General features: G+C 48.3%; 2 protein-coding genes across 7 annotated transcripts in view; one reads left to right on the top strand and one right to left on the bottom strand.

The window, feature by feature from the left end:
- Nucleotides 1-13133, bottom strand: part of NISCH (nischarin) — a 33936-nt gene extending 20803 nt beyond the window's left edge. For 4 of the 6 annotated variants that reach the window (XM_036030872.1, XM_036030873.1, XM_036030874.1 and 1 more), the window contains exons 1-4: nucleotides 12892-13130; nucleotides 10664-10747; nucleotides 9562-9744; nucleotides 290-338 (exon numbers count right to left, since the gene is read on the bottom strand). In XM_036030872.1, the coding sequence (XP_035886765.1) occupies nucleotides 290-338; nucleotides 9562-9744; nucleotides 10664-10747; nucleotides 12892-12987 (412 nt within the window). In that variant the 5' untranslated portion in view covers nucleotides 12988-13130. Of the gene's footprint in view, nucleotides 1-289; nucleotides 339-9561; nucleotides 9745-10663; nucleotides 10748-12891 lie in introns of all 6 variants that reach the window. The other 2 variants (XM_028518773.2, XM_036030876.1) reach the window with 2 other exon arrangements.
- A 1403-nt stretch (nucleotides 13134-14536) lies between these two features.
- On the top strand, nucleotides 14537-17492 carry TNNC1 (troponin C1, slow skeletal and cardiac type). Its single transcript, XM_028518774.2, has 6 exons — nucleotides 14537-14635; nucleotides 16055-16085; nucleotides 16289-16435; nucleotides 16710-16824; nucleotides 17051-17187; nucleotides 17275-17492. Exons 1-6 carry the CDS (start codon nucleotides 14612-14614, stop codon nucleotides 17304-17306), a joined length of 486 nt encoding a protein of 161 aa, XP_028374575.1. The 5' UTR covers nucleotides 14537-14611; the 3' UTR covers nucleotides 17307-17492.
- The last annotated feature ends 2444 nt before the right edge of the window (nucleotides 17493-19936 follow it).

Genomic DNA, 19936 nt, shown 5'->3' with positions numbered 1-19936 from the left:
CCATAGGGCTTTGAACTAGATCCTGAGCTTGGGGTTAGCCCTCAAGATAGGAATCAGAGAACCCTAAGGTGAAGGACCACAGCTCCTCAGACCTGGCTGCCTGCAGGGCAGGTAGGTGGGCAGGCTTAGCTGTGGACCAGATCCAGGGCCTTGGGCAACTGTAGGGAGGTGAGCCCTGGCATTCATTGGCACAGACCAACTGATGGAGTTCTGTGCCACCCTACACTCCTGGCTCCCTAATAGGGTGGGCAAGTTGCATCCAGTATTTTGGGGACCCCTGACTACATACCTTTTTCGAAGAGCTCCTCAGCCAGAGCTGCAGTGATACCATTTATCTCCTGCAGAAAAAACAAAATCCAGTTAGGAAGTCCCCCTGTCCCCAGTCACTGGGACTAGCACACTCTCTATCTACCTCCTCTGCTATTGCAATGCCAGCTCTCCATAAAGTTAGACAGAATAAAGGAGAGAGTAAACCTGTAATGAATCAAGGTGCATCAGAAGGGAAATGAAATATTTCCAGTTGTATGAGCACTGAAAATGTCTCCTCAAAAGCAGAACAGAAACCAGACTAATGCTGCAACTTTTAAGTCCACACAGGCACTGGCTGAGAGCATGAGACCCAGGAAGCTGGCAAAGCCTGCCTGTCAAGCACTTGCCAGGAAGCCAGCAGCTCCCAAAACTGGGCCTGGGAGAGCCCGGAGAGGGCATCATGGGAAGAAAGTACTGTTTCTTCTGGAAAAGGGGTTCTCATGACCTTTGTGAGATAAAAGACCTCCCAAGGCCAACCCTCCCTGACAGTGACCATTGCTACTTTCATGCTTCAAAGGTGTCTTAGGAGAGGGAGCACTTCCTCTCTTCCTGTGCTTGTCCCCTCAAGCCTTGCAACAGTGCTACATGGCCCCAGTCACGAGAAATAGGGAGGAAAAGCGCTCTCTTTCAGAATGTTATGACGGAGGCTGAAGCATGACAAGGACAAGTCTTCAGTCAAGTTCTGAGGTCCTAATTCATGATGGGCATGGCCTGAGTACTCGTGATGTGGTGGCTCACCCAATCATACCAACGCCCTATGTGAGAAGACATCATTTGGGAACCTGTTTCTCAGATGAGTAAACTGAGCTGAGAGGTGTTGTAATTCTTCAGTTCTATGTAGCTAGAAAGTAGCAAAGCCACATACCCAAGTACTCAGCCATGAAGCCCCTCAGTATACAACCAATGGCTGTAGCACTTTAGTGTATAATAGTGGGGTCGGCAGGGCCCCTGGGTCCTCAGCCCCACATCCTGCAGGTAAGAATTTTAACTAACTGACAGATGGCAGCAAACAGGACTTTTTTAATAAACAGGTCCAGATAGAGGTTGCACAATTGCCTTCCTAACTCTCAGGAACATCTCTGCCACCAGGATATGCAAGTCATGTGTTTACAAGACTCGAAAAGCAACAGGTTACAGGAGACAGGGTGTCCTTTTCCTTTCTTTATTTTTCCCTTCTCTTTGGCTTGTTTGTCTTTTTCTTACCTTGCATACATATGCTGCAAATATCTTCCCCCATCTGTGTATGACTTTTCCCTTTGCTCATGGTGGTTTTTCACTTTTGTGTTGTTTAATGTGTGATTTTTTTCTTTGTGAATTCTGGGTCCTCTTCCCCCACCCAAAGATTATACAAATATTTTTCTAATGTTTTCTTTTAGTGCTTTATGGTATCTTCTAAAAATGTGTTTATTTTTTTAATCTGCATGAAATCCAGTTTACATATAATGTCAGAATAATGTGGAGATCCACCCATCCTCCCCAACAAATAAACGAAAAGCCAAAGAAGAAAAAAGTGAGAAAACACAGCCCCAGCATCAAGGGGCTCACAGTCTGGAAAGATGCAGGGTCGAATGTAAAGAGCCATCAGAGGGCTGGGGGCAGGCTCCAAGCAGGGGTGCCTCAGCTAGAGAGGAGAGAGGCTGTCAGTTCACATTGGAGTTCAGCTTTAGTTTCTTGCAACAATTTAAACTCAATTACATCTTTACATTTTCCACGGCTGCTGTGAAGAACTGAAGATTAGGAAGAGCGTGAATCCAAAGGCTCCTTTCTCTACCAACAGTTGAGAACCAAGCCCTGTCTCCAGATCTGTAACCTTCCCATTCCCCCTGCAGCCTGGAAGGCCTTGAGTCCTGAACAGCTCCAAGCCCCTCCCCGCCGTTACTCATTCTGGGGCTCCTAGGTGTTCTCCCAAGGACAAGGGACTCCCTGTCCCACATGCCCACCCAACCTGTGCTGAAGGGACTCGAAGTGCTTCAGGGTGCCACAAATGTCTGAATTGAAATGTTTTTTTTTAAAAAAGACATTCTTTCTACCTCAATAAAAATTTCACTTAAAAATATTATTAGCTAGCCCTAGCTGGCGTAGCTCAGTGGATTGAGCGGTAGCTGAGAACCAAAACATTGCAGGTTCCATTCCCAGTCAGGGTACATGCCTGGGTTGCAGGCCACAGCCCCAACAACCGCACATTGATGTTTCTATTTCTCTCTCTTTCTCCTTCCCTTCACTCTCTAAAAATAAATATTTAAAAAAATATTATTAGCTGTGTTTAAAACTGTAACACCCACGCCCAAATGTATTATAGACCAATTGATCAGGTTCCTGCCAAGACCACGTGATGTTGTGCGGCCTTGGACAGCAGTGTGAACTGCATGCAAACATGCCATGGACTAGTGGGGCTGTGGCTCTGTGGCTACCACGCTGAGTGAGCATGTCTGTGCACACAGGATCCCCACAACCAGCTGCACCCTACTGCACACACACACCTGCACTCAATGCATCCCCCCAGGCTGCCCGATGCCTCCACGTGGCACATGCATGAGCTGTGCACTCAATGGGGCATAACGAAGGGCTCAGTTACACATCACTGTGTGGTACACATACACACACACACACACTCGTGTCTGTATCACTGTCTAACTTTCCTGTCTGTGATGAGGCATTCTAGCAGGAATGAAGTAGTAAAAATTTCCCATTGAGGGATTTGAGCCTAAACTGACTGAAGAGAGCTCCAAGACTAAGTAGCAAAGAAATGTTACCATTTATAGCCTTAGTATTTTGCAACTAAAACAAATGATGGATGTGAATGCTAAGGGCTAATGCAAAGATAACAGTTCCATCATAGCTCCTGATATCAATTTTCAAAAAGTGTCTTTTTTCTAGCCAACTGGCTTTAAAATAAGAAAATAATATAGGTGCTACCACTGAAAGGAACAGAGGCCCTTTCCTTACCAGGACAGGCCATACTGGCTAGCAGCTGGTGTGCCCTGCCACGGGCCATCGGTCTTTCAGGCCCTCTACCTTCAATGTGCCATCTCCTAAAATCCTCAAGAGCCAGGGTCATCACTCTCAGCTCACAAAAGAGGAACTGGGGCACAAAAAGGTTAGATGCCTGACTTGGAAGCAGCTGGATTGAGAGAGAAACCTCGCTTTGCCTGCCTCTCAAGTCCACAGTTAGAAAGCCTCCCCCAAAAGGGAGTGCTGGAATTCTCCCCGGGATTCTACTTTACTGAATTTGAAAACCTCTGCTCTATAGGGTTCTGGGATGAGGTCTGTCACCGAGGGTCCAGGAGTATGGGGACACAGCTATCTGAAGAGAAAGCACAGCAACAGGCCCAGGGCTGCACCAGACCCCAGATTCTCCACCTCAGTCAGAGTTGGCTGGGAAAGCAGAAGTGCTCTATTTCCTTGCTATTAAAATATGTCCTGCAAAAGAATGAAGTTGGACTCCTACCTCACACTATATACTACTCACAATGGATCAAAGACCTAAACACGAAAGCTGAAACAATACAATTTGTAGGAGAAAGCATAGTTGTACATCTTTGTAACCTTGGATTAGGTAAGGTATGACATCAACGGAAAAAAGAAAAGATAAAATGAACTTTACCCCCTGGCTGGCGTAGCTCAGTGGATTGAGCGCGGGCTGCGAACCAAAGTGTCGCAGGTTCAATTCCCAGTCAGGGCACATGCCTGGGTTGTAGGCCACAGCCCCCAGCAGCCACACGTTGAAGTTTCTATCTCCCCCCCTTCCCTCTCTAAAATAAATAAATAAAATCCGAAAAAAAAAAATGAACTTTACCAAAATCTAAACTTTTGTTTCAAAGGACACTATCAAGAAAATGAAAAAACAATCCACATAATGGGAGAAAATATTTGTATATCACATTTCTGGTAAGGGTCTACTATCCAAAATATATCAAGAATTACAGCTCGCCCTGGCTAGTGTGGATCAGTGGGTAGAGTGTTGTTCTGCAAACTGAAAGGCTGGCCAGATTGATTCCCAGTCAGGGCACATGCCTGGGTTGTGTATTCAATCCCCAGTTGGGGGCATGTGAGAGGCAATGAATCAATGTGTCTCTGATAGATCAATGTTTCTTTTCCTCTCTTTCTCCCTCCCTTCACTTGTCTCTAAAAATAAATAAAATATTTAAAACAAAGAATTACAACTCAACAACAAAAGACAGATAACCTAACTTTTAGAAGTTCAAAGGATTTGAATACATTTTTCCAAAGATATGTCAATGACCAATAAATACAGGAAGAAAGGCTCAACATCATTCATCATTAGGCAAGCACAAATCAAAACTATGAGATACCACTTCATACCCACTACGATGGCTATCAAAAAAAAAAAAAGAACAGTAACAAGGGTTGGCAAAGATGTGAAGTGATTCAGAATGTATACATTGCTGGTAAGAATGTAAAATGATGCAGCTGCTATGAAAAAACATTGGCAGTTTCTCAAAAAGTTAGTTACCATATGAGTCAGTAATTCTACTTTCAACAGAAACTAAAACATGTCCGCACATAAACTTCTACATGGTTATAGCAGCATTATTCATAATAGCCCCAAAGTGAAAATAATCTACTTATCAAGTGATGATCAGATAAACAAAATGTGATATATCCAAACAGTAGACTATTTAGTCTAAAAAGGGCCGAAGTACTGATTTATGCTACAATATGAAAGGACCTTGACAACATCACACTAAGTGAAAGAAGCCAGTCACAAAGGCCAGATACTGTATGATTCCATTTATATGAATCCATGGAGAGAGAAAGTAGGTTAGTGATTGCTAGGGGCAGGGCAGGATGGAAAATGATTGCTAACGGTACAAAGTTCCTTTTTTGGGGGATGAATGTTCTGGAATTAGTGGTGATAGATGCACAGCTCGTGAATATACTAAAAACCAGGGAACTGTACACTTTAAAAGAGTAAACTTTTTTTGGTATGTGAATTATATTTCAATTTTAAAAAACCCCAACAAAACCCACACCTCAGCCTAATAAAAGTTCCCTGGGTCCACCCTGTCCAATGTCAGTCCCACAAGAGGTAGGGCATGTTGGGAACAATTTCAGAGAGGACACAGATGGGACAGAGGTTAAGAGAAACATTCTCTAAGAGCTCCCAGTCTATAAAAAAGGTTGACAAATCTCTAGGCTGTTTGTTCAAACTCATTTGAGGATCTAATCTAGTGGTTCCAGATCTGGTGCAATTTTGCCCTTCAGGGGGATATGTGGCAAAGTCTGCAGACATTTTTTGGTTGTAATTAACTGGGCGGGTGAGGTGCTACTGGCATCTGGTGGATAGAGGCTGGAGATGCTGTTTGTTATACAATGCACAGAACAACCCCCACAACAAATTACCCAGCCCTAAATGTCAACAGTGCCAAGAGAGACAAACCTTTATTTAATTCAGTGAAGGGTCAATTACTTTTTAACTTCTTGGATTTATATAACCCAGGGGCCTGTTTAATAACAGTAATTTTAAATATGTCCATACTGCTCCAAGCAGTAGAGCATGAACAAAGCCACAACCACACATGTGGGCCAACCCCAAGCCCATCTCAGGCAAACATATCTCCAGAGAGAAGTGCAGGCCTTTCCATGCTCAGAAATGAGAAAACCTGAGGAATCTGGAGAGACTACCTCCTCAAAGACCCAAGGTATAAGCAATGAATCATACATTTGAAGGGCTGCTTATCAAGTTTTATCCTTAATATAGCTAATCAAAGATTCAAAAAGTGCACTTTTTAAAAGTATATTTTATTGACTATGCTATTATAGTTGTTCCAATTTTTCCCCTTGTCCCCTTCTACCTGATCCCTTCCCTCCTGCAATCTTCCCCTAGTTCATGTCCATGGCTTGTGCATGTAAGTTCTTTGGCTTCTCCATTGTCTGTACTGTTCTTAACATCCCTCTATCCATTTTGTACCTATTGATTATGCTTCTAAATGCCTATACCTTTTCCCCCATCCTCCCCCTTCCCTCTCCCAGCTGATAAACCTTCCAAGTGATTTCTGTATCTATGATTCCTGTTCTGTTTGCTTAGTCTGTTTTTTAGATCCAGTTGTTGATAGCTGTTTGTCATTTTAATGCTCAGTTTTTATCTTCTTTTTCCTAAATAAGTCCCTTTAATATTTCAAATAATAAGGGTTTAGTGATGATGAACTCCTTTATCTTGTCTGGGAAGCACCTTATCTGCCCTTCCATTCTAAATGATAGCTTTGCCTGATAGAGTAATCTAGGTTGTAGGTCCTTGCTTCTCATCACTTTGAATACTTCTTGCCTGCAGTTTCTTTTAAGAAATCAGCTGACAGTCTTATGGGAATTCCTTTGTAGGTAACTCTCTGCCTTTCTCTTGCTGCTTTCAAGATTCTTTATCTTTAACCTTTGGCATTTTCATTATGATGAAATTTTCATTATGTGTCTTGATATGTTCTTCTTTGGGGCCAACTGGGACTCTCTGAGCTTCCTGGATTTGTGTGTCTATGTCTTTTGTCATATTGGGGACATTTTCTTTCATTATTTTTTCAAATAAGTTTTCGATTTCTTGCTCTTCCTCCTCTCCTTCTGGTATCCCTATGATTCAGATATTGGCTCTTTTGGAGATGCCCCACAGTCTTCTTTAAACTCTCCTGTTCTGATAGGTTGGCTGTCTCTAAATCTCTTAGTTCTTTTTCTGGGGTTCTGCTCTGTTCCTTCATTTGGGCCATATTTCTTTGTCTCCTGATTTTGGCATCCTCTGAATCTGTGTACTAGGTGGAGTCACTCAGATTACGTTTTAGTGCACCTGTTAAGTTGTATGGGGCAGAGCCTTGGGTATTTGCCAGGGCAGGGCAGCCACGGCTCCGTATGTGTGTGGGAAGAGTCAAAGAGGGGACAATGCAGCTGCTGGTTGACTTCTGGGGCTTGCCTGGCCCTTGCCCCGTTTCCAGTCACTTCACCCACTTCCCATGTGTGACTGGTGTCCCTTCAGTTGCTGTCCTGGTTGTGATCCCCAGGGTGGGTGGGTTTGCATACGTTCTGGACTCACCTGAGAAACCAGCAATTTCTTCCATCACCCCAACCCCCACTGGGTTTATAACCAGAAGTTATGAGGCTTTCTTTTCTCAGTGCTGGAGTCCTGGGCTGTGTGGTCTGGCCTGGGGCTGGGCTCACTCCTTTACAAGGTGTTTCCCTGATTTTTATCCACCACGTGAATGTGGGGCTGCCTGTTCCACTGGCTGCCTCTCCTGCCCTGGCTTGCTCCGCTACCCAAGTCCTCTCCACCCCTCCTCCCCGCCTGGATGAATATAGCTTATTTATATTCCTGGTTGTCAGGCTTTCATAGAGTTCTAGATGTGTTTCTGGGTGATTTTCTGGCAGTTGTGGGTGTTTTCCATTTTTAAGTTAGTTATGTTCCTTCTTATTGTGCCCATAAAGTACAGTATTTCCTAAAATACTAACCTGTAAAGTTTGCCTGAAAGACTCGTGCATTTTTTCTCACATAAGGAAAGGAAATGTAAAAAATATCTACACCAGGAAACTGCTGCTTACAAGAAAACTTGTGCTTTAAACATGTTTGGACCTTTACGAACACAAACCCATGAGTCCCTTCCTAAAAGGTGGGCCTAAAAAAGGAGTGGATTCTTTCCTATCTTTATGACATAAAGGGAAAATAATTAAATGTAAAAAATAAAAAAATCTATCACTCTGCCCTGGCCAGTGTGGCTCAGTTAGTTGGGATGTTGGCCAGTAGACTGAAAGGTCATGGGTTCCATTCCCAGTCAGGGCACAGGCCTGGGTTGCAGGTTCAGTCCTGGGTCAGGGCGCATGTGAGAGGCAACCAATCAGTGTTTCTCTCCATTTCTCTCTCCCTCCCTTCCCCTCTCTCTAAAATCAATAAGCATGTCCTCAGACGAGGATGAAAAATAATCATAATAATAAAAAATCTATCACCCAGAAATAACTACTACTACTATTTTGGTGTATAACCTAGAATTTTCCTAGACAAATATAAAATCTTTTTTAATACAATGGGACTATACTCTATATCAGGGGTGTCCAACCTGCAGCCCGTGGGCCACATGTGGCTCAGGATGGCTATGAATGTGGTCCAATACAAAACTGTAAATTTACTTAAAACATTTTTTTTGTGATCACATGCTGCAACATATTTAATGTATAGCCCAGGACAACTCTTCTTCTTCCAGTATGGCCCCAAAATGCCAAAAAGTTGGATACCCCTGCTATACATATTGTTTTACAGCTTGCTCTTTTTATAAAATAATATATTTATTTTCCTATGTTAACAAATTCATTGCTATACCATCATTTTTCTAGCAGAATATCCAAAGATCTGGTTGTACTTCTTTCTTTCTTTTTTTAATCACATCATGTTGGACTTTTATTTTTCAGTGTTTTGTTACAATCCTGGAATGACTACCTAAATCCTTTCTATAGTTTCCTAACTTTTTTCCTAAGAATAAATTCTAAGACGTGAAATTGTGTCCTGGCTGGGTAGTTCAGTTGGTTAGAGCATTGTCCCGATACATCAACAATGCAGTTCAATCCCCTGTCGTGGCACATACAAGAATCAACCAATGAATGCACAGATAAGTGGAGCAACAGATCGGTGCCCCTCTCTTCCTCTCTCTCTAAAATCAATAAAAAAATGTGGAATGGTTGTTTTTAATGTTTTGGTTTCACACTGCCAAACTTCCCTCCTTAAAGTGTGCCAGCTCATCCTGTCACCAGCAGCCCCTGAAAGCTGCTCCTTTATCCAGAAACGAGTGCAGAGCTGCTCCACTACATACACCCCCATCAGAGTAAGTTATCCACCCTCACTCACACCTCACACCCCGATAATGCCCCAAGGTGGCAATTCTGCCAACACAAACTGATCCCTGAGTCTTGAGCTGTGAACCAACTACTCAACACTAGTCCATGTCAGGTGTTAGTTGTTTCTAATCTACCCCCATCCATGTGGATGGAAACCTAGCTTAAACACTCACAGACCATTTTTGCTAACCAAAATGCCTTATGGTGGAAGAAAGCCTCTCTGTAGTTATAGTCCCTCTAATGTAAGGCAAATCTGTCAATAAACATGCTACTGCCCACACCATCCCCATGAGTAATGTTCCTCCATCTTCCAAACTCAGGATTAAACTCCAGCCCACCTTTCCTCCAAGATAAGGTCTATACTGGTTTGCTACCTTGAGCTTGGGTGGTTGTGGGATTGCAGGCAAAAGAGAAGACCTGAGAGGAACTTACATAGAACTGAAAATGCAAGAAGTGGGCCAGCACTCTGGGGGCCACAACAGGGAAGGTGGCCAGGAGTGTCTGGAGGTAGACCTCCAAATCCTTCTCCCTCTTTTCCACCAAGCTTCTTGAGTTTTTCCCAATTATCTTTTTGGGTGGAAGCAGATTTTTGTCAATCTTCTTCTCTGCAACAAGCTGTAAGAAAACATAAGCATGTTAACCACAGACCAAGAGACTCTGTGACTGTGCAAGACCAAGGGAAGCAGCCTGATGCCTGACATGACTTCCCCAGCTGCTTGTGGCAGCTGTACCAGGATTAGTGATCAAACTGGTGCATCTGGGCTTGGCCTTATTAAGTTTAGTCAGTATTAGAAATACCAACACAATTCCAGATGGGAAGCTCCATCTGGAGACATTTAGAAAAGGAGACCTCTACGTATCTAAAAATCACCATTTTCTCCAAACAAGAAAGGAAACCACTCAGGGTGGTGGCCTGTCTTTAAAACATTCAGGATGCAAATGAACCAGAAAAAGGCATCTCTTTCTAAGAGCAAAGAAAGAACGGAATCACAGCCAGTTTTAAAGTATAGGCTATGGAATAACTATAGGCAGGTCAACCAAGTTCAAATCTGTTCCCTCTTCAGGAAACTGTCCCAGTATCTCATATTCAAGCTAGAACTGGCAATCTTAAAACTGAGTTCAGCCCTGGCTGGTTTGGCTTAGTAAACTGAATGCCGGTCTGCAAACCATGGGGTCACTGGTTTGATTCCCAGTCAGGGCACATGCCTAGGTTGTAGGACAGGTCCCCAGTTGGGGCCATGCAAGAGGAAACCTATTGAAGTATCTTTCACACATTTATATTTCTCTTCCTCTCTTTAAAACAAAACAAAAAAACAAATAAAAAACTGAAGTTCAAATATGTTCCTTGTGCATATCTCATGCTAGGGCCGAACTCCCAGGAGCCACCAGTTTTTTTTGCCAGTTAACAAACTGGTTTATTAAAGAACACTACAGGCATGGAGTCTGTTTTGTCCTAAAACTAATATGTGGCACAATGAGAACTTGGCCTAAAAGCCCCCAAACCCTGAGACACAGGTCCCCCAGCTCTTATTACCTTTTCATGCAGGTCATGGAAGTCACTGTAGCGGTGCTTGACTGTCCATTCATGGTTGCCATCAGTGACCTGGATGATGTAAACCTAAAAGGGAAAACAGTCAGTCCTTGCCTAGTCAGTAACAAGAAGAGCCCCACCCCAACCCTTAGCAATAGCTGTAGAACACCCAGCCCCTTTCAACCTCAGGCCAAAGTTAGGCTGCCCTTGCCCACCAGCCTCTGCACCTGACTCCTGCTGTGCAGCAGGGCACCCTCTCGGCCTCCTGAATGGCCTACCCACTGGATCTGGGAGGCACATGAGATAAGTCTGTGGTTTTGTCCAACAGCGAGGAACAAAAAAGGTGACTATTATGACAAGGCATCTCTTTAGTTTTTTGCTTCCATTCTCCAGATAACCCAAAGCCCAATCCAACCAGAGCCTCAGATAAGGGCACCCTCCTGAGGGAGGCAGAAGAGGGCCAGGTCTGGCAGTGCCAGCTTTTCTGCTATATTTTTCCCCAGGGACCCTGCCTATATCCTGGAAGCAAGCCTTTTCCAATCCTTTCAGCTGGTTAATAGCTGTGATTTCCAATGCTGAGCCAAGAGTCAAAGCACTAAAAAGCTGATGGGGAAGAGGTGGAGGGAGGGGAGAGTGGTGACGGACTATCAAGGCAAAATGGCTCAGAGGTTAGGGGACTGGGCCTTGGAGTTAAGGAAAACCTAGATTCAAAACCTGGCTCTTGAAATTTCCTGGCTGTGTCTTATGTATGAATCACTTACATAAGTGACTGGGAGCTTAAGTTTTCACTGAGCCTCAGTTCCTCCACTATAAAATCTGATAGGTTTAAGAATGAAATAAAATAATGCATGCAAAGTGGTTTGTGCAGGGCCTGACATGCAGCAAGTATTCAATTAAAAGGTATGTGTATTAATAATATTCAACTCAGCACACCCAGAAACAAAATGGTAGGGTAGGCCTGGGATCACCCACCTCCTCTTACCCATTCAGAGGGGCTCAGCACTGTGGAATAAAGAGAGCTCTTTTGGGCTGACCATCCAGCTCAATGCAGCTTGTGGTTGATGGCCAGCCAGCCATTGGTTTAGAGAACTCAACCCTCACCTAGTGGAGGACCCCTGGTCCTAGTGCCCCACTCCTTTCTGCAGCAAGCAGGGAAGGGAGAGGAGAAAATAATCAACTGAGCTGATGCCTCCAACACAGAAGCAGCCATTTCTCCAGGGCTGGCCTGTTGCTCCAGGATCTGCCTTCAGGCCCTCTTCACAGCCTGGCGGCTCCCCCCCCCCCCCCTTCTTTTACCTAAGAAAGAAAGAATGACCCTCTTGAGGAGGGTTAGAATGAGAGCTAAGGTGATGGGGCAAAGGCAGGTCCAAAGGCTTCCACCCTCTGGGAACAAAGGACAGGTTGCTGGGAGGTGCTCAGTAAGCCCCCACCTCAGGCAGCCTATCAGGCCCTAGGCCTGGCGTCCAACTCCATCACAGTCGGGAACAACACCATCCCCCCCTGCCCCCCCAAACCATTCCTGTCCACCATCTCTCCCACAGTCTTGAAGTGTGCGTTTTGGGGGGGGTGGGGCCTGCTGCCCCAACGTGCTCCCAAAGCCATGCAGACCCTTCAGATTCCTGGGTCTTGCATTTTCAGCCCTGAGGGACGACCCCCCCCCCCCCCCCGCAAATCCCCCGTATATGAGATCCATCCCTCCTCCTTTCCTGTCTCTGCCTGATCCCCAGGACCTCAGGACCCCAAATTCGCCCTCATTTCTGGAGCAAATATCAACTGCGACCCCGAGCTCCCCAGATCGAAACCCTGCTTCCTCTCCTATATGGACTGCAGGGTTCTTCGAATTCCATTCATCAGACACCCCTTCCCTAATCCCCTCCTCCTGGACCCCCTGTCTTATCCTCCCTGGCTGGCGCTCCTCCAGGCCTAAAGAATCTAGAGGCGCCTCCACATCTAAACCTCCCTCCTCCCCAGACTCCCTTTATCCCTAGATACCACCCAACCCTAGCCTCCTTTCCTGATCAAGGACCCCTTCCCAAAACCTCTCCCTTGGTATCTTCCCGGACCTACGCAACCGACATCCCTGTCCCAGACACTCCTATCCAAGCGAAATTGCTGGTCCCTTACCCAGACCTCCCTGGTCGTGGAGCCCAAATCTCCTCCCCAACCCCCACGACTCGGATTCTGGGTTCCAGCCACCACCCCTGGTTCGGGCGTCCGCGCCCTCAGCACACCGTATATGTGTCCACGAGCTCAGAGCCCACGACGCGCGCCTCCTTTGCCGGCTCGGCCTCCCGCTCGGGCCCGAAGCTGCGGGCCACAGTCGCCATGTTCCGGCCTCCCCGGCCACCCGGCGCAGACTAGTAGCAGCAGGGGGCGGGGTCAGCGTCCCACCGCCCCCAGGTCCCCACGGTCTCCCGGCCCCACCTCCATCGCGCGCCACACCGCCATCTTGGCCCCACCACTTCCTTGCGTCTTTGCCCCGCCCCTCGCGCGTTTATTGACAGCAACTACTCTTGGTGCGCGTGCGCAGACCGCGCGGGCTTTTCTGCTTGCGTAATCTGTACCTGGTTTTCGTAGCCCGCCACACTCTTTGCAGCTAGGGAGAAACTGAGGCCCTTGGCGGGTAGCTTTGGGCCACACCATTTGGTACCTGGGAGGGAGGACAGAAGGCCTGTCACCTCCCTGGCTACTTGCAGCAAGTTACCGCTTCGTCCGGCCTAAGTTTTCTCCTCTGAAAAAGAGAGAAAATAATGTCCCCTCAGCTGGATCCTGGGCTCATTCTCTCTCTGTAGGTCGAGAAGGTTGAAGAAGATACCAGAAATGCTTAGAGCCCAGGGCAACTCTGGCCAGTTGTTAACCTGTCCGAGACTCAATATCCTCTGTCATGTGGGCTGCTGGAGAATTGAGTGGGTTAATTCAAGAAGTGTCCTGGCTTGCAAGACAGGGAGCTATTATGGTTCTCTAGAGAAAAGTCAGTATGGGGCAGCAGGGTGAAGATGGAAGGAAGGCATGTGTGCTGGTCATTGGGCACAAGGCTCTCAGATGGTGTCCTACTAGAGCTTGAAATGTGGGGGGTGACAGACTGTCCCTGAACCCAGGGACTATAGTGTTGTAATGGGAAGCACAGGCACAGAGACAGCCCTAACCCAAGGGAAGACCTAGACCTAGAGGAAAGTGGTGGTAACTCAGCTGGATGGGAAGGGGAGAATCTGGCATAGATGGGGCATCTGTAGATGTGTTTGCTGGATGACTGAATGCAGCTGGCCTAAGCCCAGAGCTAGTACCGCTTGGGTGAGATGAGAAGTCTGGGGTGTGGCTTCTGTGGTACCCCTGGCTGAAGGAACCAGACCACTTTGTCCTAAGGGAGGTCAGTAACTTCACCAGTTCCACAGCACTGTACTCCGAACTTAGCATTAGAGACTTCTCTTAGCAGTGCACTATACTCCCAACCCTCTCCTTGCATACAGTTGCCTGCTACTGCAAATAAGTTAAGTTGAGGCAGGGGCTGCCAAGTCAGCCAGATTTTGGGCAAGTTGCCACCTCTCCAGAATCCTCAGTTTCCTTATCTGAAAAATGGGGGTATCACCCACCTCCCTGATTGGATGGGAGGTTAAGCAGCTGTGTGTAGGAGCCTGGCCTGGACCCCACAACTTTGTAGTTCCTGTCCTCCTAGGTTCATGTTTTCATTCATTGAAGAAAACTTTCCAGAGAGTCCCCTGAGAAACATGGGGTAACAAAGGGAAAGAGACCTGGTCCTTACAGCTCTACATCTTCCTGCCCTGGACAGAGGACACAGGAACTCAGGCCAGCTGAGATCACCAGTGCTGGGGGAGGGGGTGGAGGATGCTACACGCAGGGGTGGGCTGGGCCCGGAATGCAGCTGGGCAGGGCTATTTAAGCCCAGGGCCTCCTGGCAAACAACTTCAGCAGCCTGCCCTCTGAGCCGACAGCATGGATGACATCTACAAGGCTGCGGTGAGGGACTGGGATTGGTGGGCCCACTGGGGTGTCAGTTCAGGATGGGAGGTGGGACAAGGTCACCCCAGGGAAGTGGTGGGGACCCAGGAGAGGCCCTCAAGGGGATGGTGGGTGGTGGGTCTGGCATTCCAGAGTATAGATTGGAGAGAAGCTGTCAGAGTGAGTAGAGGAGGAAGTTGTACCTTTCAACATCATGTCTGCCTCTGTCTCCAAGTGTCTGTAGTCTGTGTCACTGTCTCTCAGCCATATCTCTCTGTATTTGTGTCTTTGGTCTCTGGACCTTTGCCTTTCTTGGCGTCTTTCCATCTTTTAGTTCTAAGCTGTCTCTGAGTCTGTCACTGTCTCCTTGTCCCCACACCCATTTCTGCTCCTTGAATTCTGCTTCTCACACACTCACAATCACCCCAGCCCTCTCCAGCCCCTGGGCTGTCTGAGGATGTGTAGGGGGTGATAAGGGGTTGTGAGGAGGAGGCTGCAGAGCCAAATCCTGAGCTGGGGAAGGGGCTTTGAAGTTGGAGGCAGGCAGGGAAAGACTGGGTATGGGGGGGTGCCAGGAAGAAGGAACAGAGGCTGAAACTCCCATCTGGCATGGGGGGCTCAGGGCTCAGTGGCTTAGCTGGGGGTTAGGGCTGGAGAGTGGTCACCTCAAGTTCCTGTAGCCTTCTGGGGTCACTGAGGGGCTTCATGTGATATTCCATCTCAGGGAGGATTAGTTTGCTGACCTCCCCATGACCCACATACAAGGACATCTGGCACAGACAGCTGTCCCCAAAGGAACCCCTCTCTCAGCCCCGGGAGTGTGGTCCCAGTGCTGGCTCTGGGGGTGCCTATCCTGCAGGCATCCATAGAGCTGGGGGGAGCAGCCCTCTGCCCGTGTCCATACAAGGCCTGTCAGGCCTTGGGACTAATTTTGGCTCCTGAGGCACTAGCAGGCCAGGGGGGCAGATAACGCTGCCCCACCCCCTGCATGCCAGAGTCCCCAGAACAATCACCAGGTTTAACTTTGTCCCCCGTTAAAAATAGCCCAGTGTCCACCCTGGTCAGGTTACAGAGAGTGGCTTTACCTACCCCCACACTGGTTTTATTGTCCCAACCTGAGGGACAGCTGTCCCTCGGACTACTCAGCTTGGGTTTCAACAGGGCGGCCGGTAGGGCATTGAGTGGTTACCAACTATTGTTACTCAGGGTCACCTTAGTCCTGGGTGCCCACCTGTCACCCTGGCCCTGAGCCCAGTCTCAGTGAGGCCAGCTGGGTCACCGAAGGGCTTTAAGGGCAGGGAGGGAGGACCGAGGCCTCTGCTCTATGACCTGGAAATGGCCTGCCTTTTCCTGGGTTCAGTCATCCTACCTGTGGAATGGGTTGGTTTCCTCAACAGCGGCTGGAACCTGAGTCCTGAGACCCCGTTTCCTCTCTAGGTAGAGCAGCTGACAGAAGAGCAGAAAAATGGTGAGTGTCCCAACACACAGGGCAGGGCTGGGGGAGCATGAGGACCCTAGGTTGGAGACCAGAGCCTGAGGTCTCCCTTGCTGTGACCATAGAGGTCTCAGAGGGAAGTGGGCAGGTTGGTAGGTGGCTCCAGGGTTCTAGCCTTCTGGGGTCCTGGCTGCTGAATCCTGGCCACTCTGCTCCCCCACCCCTATCGGACACAGAGTTCAAAGCAGCCTTTGACATCTTTGTGCTGGGCGCTGAGGATGGCTGCATCAGCACCAAGGAACTGGGCAAGGTGATGAGGATGCTGGGCCAGAACCCCACACCTGAAGAGCTGCAGGAGATGATCGATGAGGTGGACGAGGATGGTAAGCCCCTCTACCCTGCCAGGCCCCAGGCCCATAGCACCCCATGTCACTGGGGACCTGAATCCTGACTCTGCCAATTTTCACTCTGTGCTCTTGAAGTTGCTGTTGAGTCTCTCTGAGCCTTGATGGTCTCATACATGAAGGTGGGTAAAACAACCACCTTGCCTCAGGGAATTGGTGTGTAGTTGCAGTGAGAATACCGAGGCCTAGGGTCAAGGGGGGTGCCAGCCTTTCTGACCATCCCTCTTGAATGGCTATGCCTTCTAACCCCCAGGCAGTGGCACAGTGGACTTTGATGAGTTCCTGGTTATGATGGTTCGGTGCATGAAGGATGACAGTAAAGGGAAATCTGAGGAGGAGCTGTCTGACCTCTTTCGCATGTTTGACAAGTGAGTGGGTGGCCCTTGACTTCTGACCCCAAATCTAACAGAGCTGGGGAAAGGGACAGTCTTCTGGTCTCCAGGCCTCAGTTCCCTGTTCTGTACAAGGGGGGAGTGGGATGCCTCATCTCCCAGTGGCTCTGCCCTCCCCCCTGGGTCATGGGTGGGGCTGGCCCTTCTTCCCCTTGGCCCTCACCATAGGCTCTGAGACTTCTCTTGCCCTCACACTCTGCAGAAATGCTGATGGCTACATTGACCTGGAGGAGCTGAAGGTGATGCTTGAGGCTACGGGTGAGACCATCACAGAGGACGACATTGAGGAGCTCATGAAGGACGGTGACAAGAACAACGATGGCCGCATCGACTATGATGGTGAGGGATGGTGCACTGGATCTCCTGCTGCCCATGCCCTTTAGGTTTTAACCCAGTTCTGATCCACGCTTGCCCTTCTCTCCACAGAATTCCTGGAGTTCATGAAGGGGGTGGAGTAGATGCCGACCTTTGACCTTCCCCCAGAGCTGCATGTGTTACCTTCCAACTCCAGCTGGGCCCTGGGGTAGGGCAGGGGGCCTGGGACTCCAGGATGGGATCCTGGGCATGTCCTTGACCAAGGGTCCTCTCTGACTCCCTCTTCAGCCCTGTCCTAGGGAATGCAAATAAAGCTCTGCTCCCTGGAGGCCTGGTGTCTTGATTTCCTTCCAGGGGGACGGGGTGTGGGGAGCTGTGGACATTTCACCAGCCAGTGTTTACTCCTTACCTGAGGACCACTTCCTTCCCTGTCCCAGAGCCCTTGCTCTGACCAGCCCTGCAATCCGCCTTCCGCAGGAAGAGTTAGGTTAGATCAGAGACTACCACATTGCGTACCCGACTGCTTCCTTTCTTTCTTTCTTTCTTTTTTTTTAATTTGTATTTCATTTTTATAGAGAGAAAGGAAGGGAGAAAGAGAGGAAGAGAAACATCAATGTGTGGTTGCCTCCTGAGTGTTCCCTACTGGGGACCTGGCCTGCAACCCAGGCATGTGCCCTGACTGGGAATTAAACCAGACACCCTTTGGTTCACAGGCCGGCACTCAATCCACTGAGCCACACTGGCCAGGGCTGACTGCTTCCTTTCTATAACAGCTGATGCCCAGGCCCTATCTCCAGCAATTCAGCATCCAGCATTTGTGGTGACTCAGGAATCTACATTTCATAAGCTCCTGGGGGCCATGGCTTTGGTCAGCCAGTGGGCAGCCAGAGGGTCCTGTACTTGGAAGGAGGAATAACTGTAGCACCCAACTAGGCCCTGGATGCTCCTTGGCACAGCAGCCCCAGCTCCATATCAGCTCTGGTTGGGGAGAAGCAGAGCACTGTGGGGCCCAGTGGGCCTGCAGCTCTAGTCCGTTTGCCACTCACCTGGATTTCCCTTTGGTAACATTGACTCCCAGGGATCAAGGGGTATATCATCTACTCTACCTTCCCTCACCCATGTGACAAGTGAGGACCCTGTAGCCCAGAGAGGCACAGGGAACTGTAACAGTCATCCAGTGAGTCTGGGGGAAAGCAGAGCCACGTGGCTCCCAGTGAGGGCTCTGTCTGATGGACCAGGTCCAGGCAAGAGTAATTTCCAGTTCTCCTGAACCTCAGAGGCTCCAGCGACCCACTTTCTCTCCCTGATAGGAATGGAGGCTCAAAGCCTGGTGGCTCTCAACTTAGTGGGGCTATCCAGCCTGGAGCTGCAGCCAGAAGAGTGATGCTGGTCTGGGGGAGGAGGGGGTGCTGCAAGGAAGTGGAGGTGTGAGCTGTTGTGCTCTCAGGAGGGACAGCTGCTATCATGTCCAGGCTCCAGCCAGAATGTTGGCAGCTGTCCTTGCTCCACCCAGCCACTCCACAGCCTCCCCACCTGTGCCCCAGCTTTGGCATTCCCCAGACAGGCCCAGCATTCCAGAGATGGTTTTGGAATTCTGGAGATGCCTCCAGTGGAGGCCAGAGCTAGCAGAAGACCACAGAGAGACCTGGGGGCAGAAGAGGTGGATCCCCTCAGGCCTGCCCTTGGGAGCTGGAGAACTCAAGGACCTACATGTGTACCCAGGAATGATGATATCTCAGGAGAGGAAGCAGGGCTACAATGGGCAATACCACTGACCAGTGTGCCATTTCATGGTTTAGTCACCCCTACTATGTGCATGGCACTGGTTGGATGCTGGGACCCTTCGGAGAGAGACCCAGTTTTTAATTTTGTGGAATTTATAGTCACCTCAGAAAAGACAAACAGGAAGGTGAGTACAGTGAGGAAACCAGCACAGTGCTGGAATAAGAATTGTAGAGGTGTGGTGGCCATGGGATAGAGCGGTCTGGGAAGGCTTCCTGGAGGAGGTGGCACTGTGCTGAGGCCTAAAGAACCACAGAGAACCAGCTGTGGGAGGGCATAAGGAAAGAGACTGGAGCATTTCAGGAGCAGAAAGGCAGCCTCAACAGCTTTAGAGTGAGAAGGCCTGGTGGCTCTCAGCACAGTGGGGCAAGAAGGGTGGGGCAAGCAGGGTGCAGGGCGGTGCATGGATTCAGGGAATATTTGGAACTGGAAGGATTGAATGTGAGGTGTAAGAAAGTAGGGAGTCAAGGATGATCTTTCATATCAAGGACGAAGCTGCATACAGAAGCCTGGGGGAGGCACAGTTTTCTGGTGGTGGGGTATTGGAAAGTGGAGGTTCCTTTTTTCCTTTAGATTTTAAAAAAATTAACTTTTATTTAATTTTTTAAAATTTATTGATTTTATTCTTTAGAGAGAGAGAAGGAGAAGGGGGGAGAGAGAGAGAAACATAGCTTTGTTGTTCCACTTATTTATGCATTCATCTGTTGTTTTTTGTATCTGTGCTCTGACAGGGGACTAAACCTGTAAGACAGGGGCGTATTGGGACATCACTCTAACCAACTGAGCTGCTGGCCAGGGCCTACATTTTTTTCATTTTTCATTTTGAAATTCCAAACTTGCAAAAATAGTACAAAGAACTCCCATTTGCATTTCACCCAGGTTCCCCAAATGTTAACATCTTAAGCAGCCACAGGACAATGAGCAAACCCAGGCCACTACTAACTCATCTGCCAACCTCACTCACATATGTTAGTTGCCCTACTAAGACCTC

Source organism: Phyllostomus discolor, chromosome 7 (genome assembly GCF_004126475.2).
Source record: "Phyllostomus discolor isolate MPI-MPIP mPhyDis1 chromosome 7, mPhyDis1.pri.v3, whole genome shotgun sequence".
In the NCBI taxonomy this organism is placed as follows: domain Eukaryota; kingdom Metazoa; phylum Chordata; class Mammalia; order Chiroptera; family Phyllostomidae; genus Phyllostomus; species Phyllostomus discolor.
This window is presented reverse-complemented; position numbering and strand designations above follow the sequence as displayed.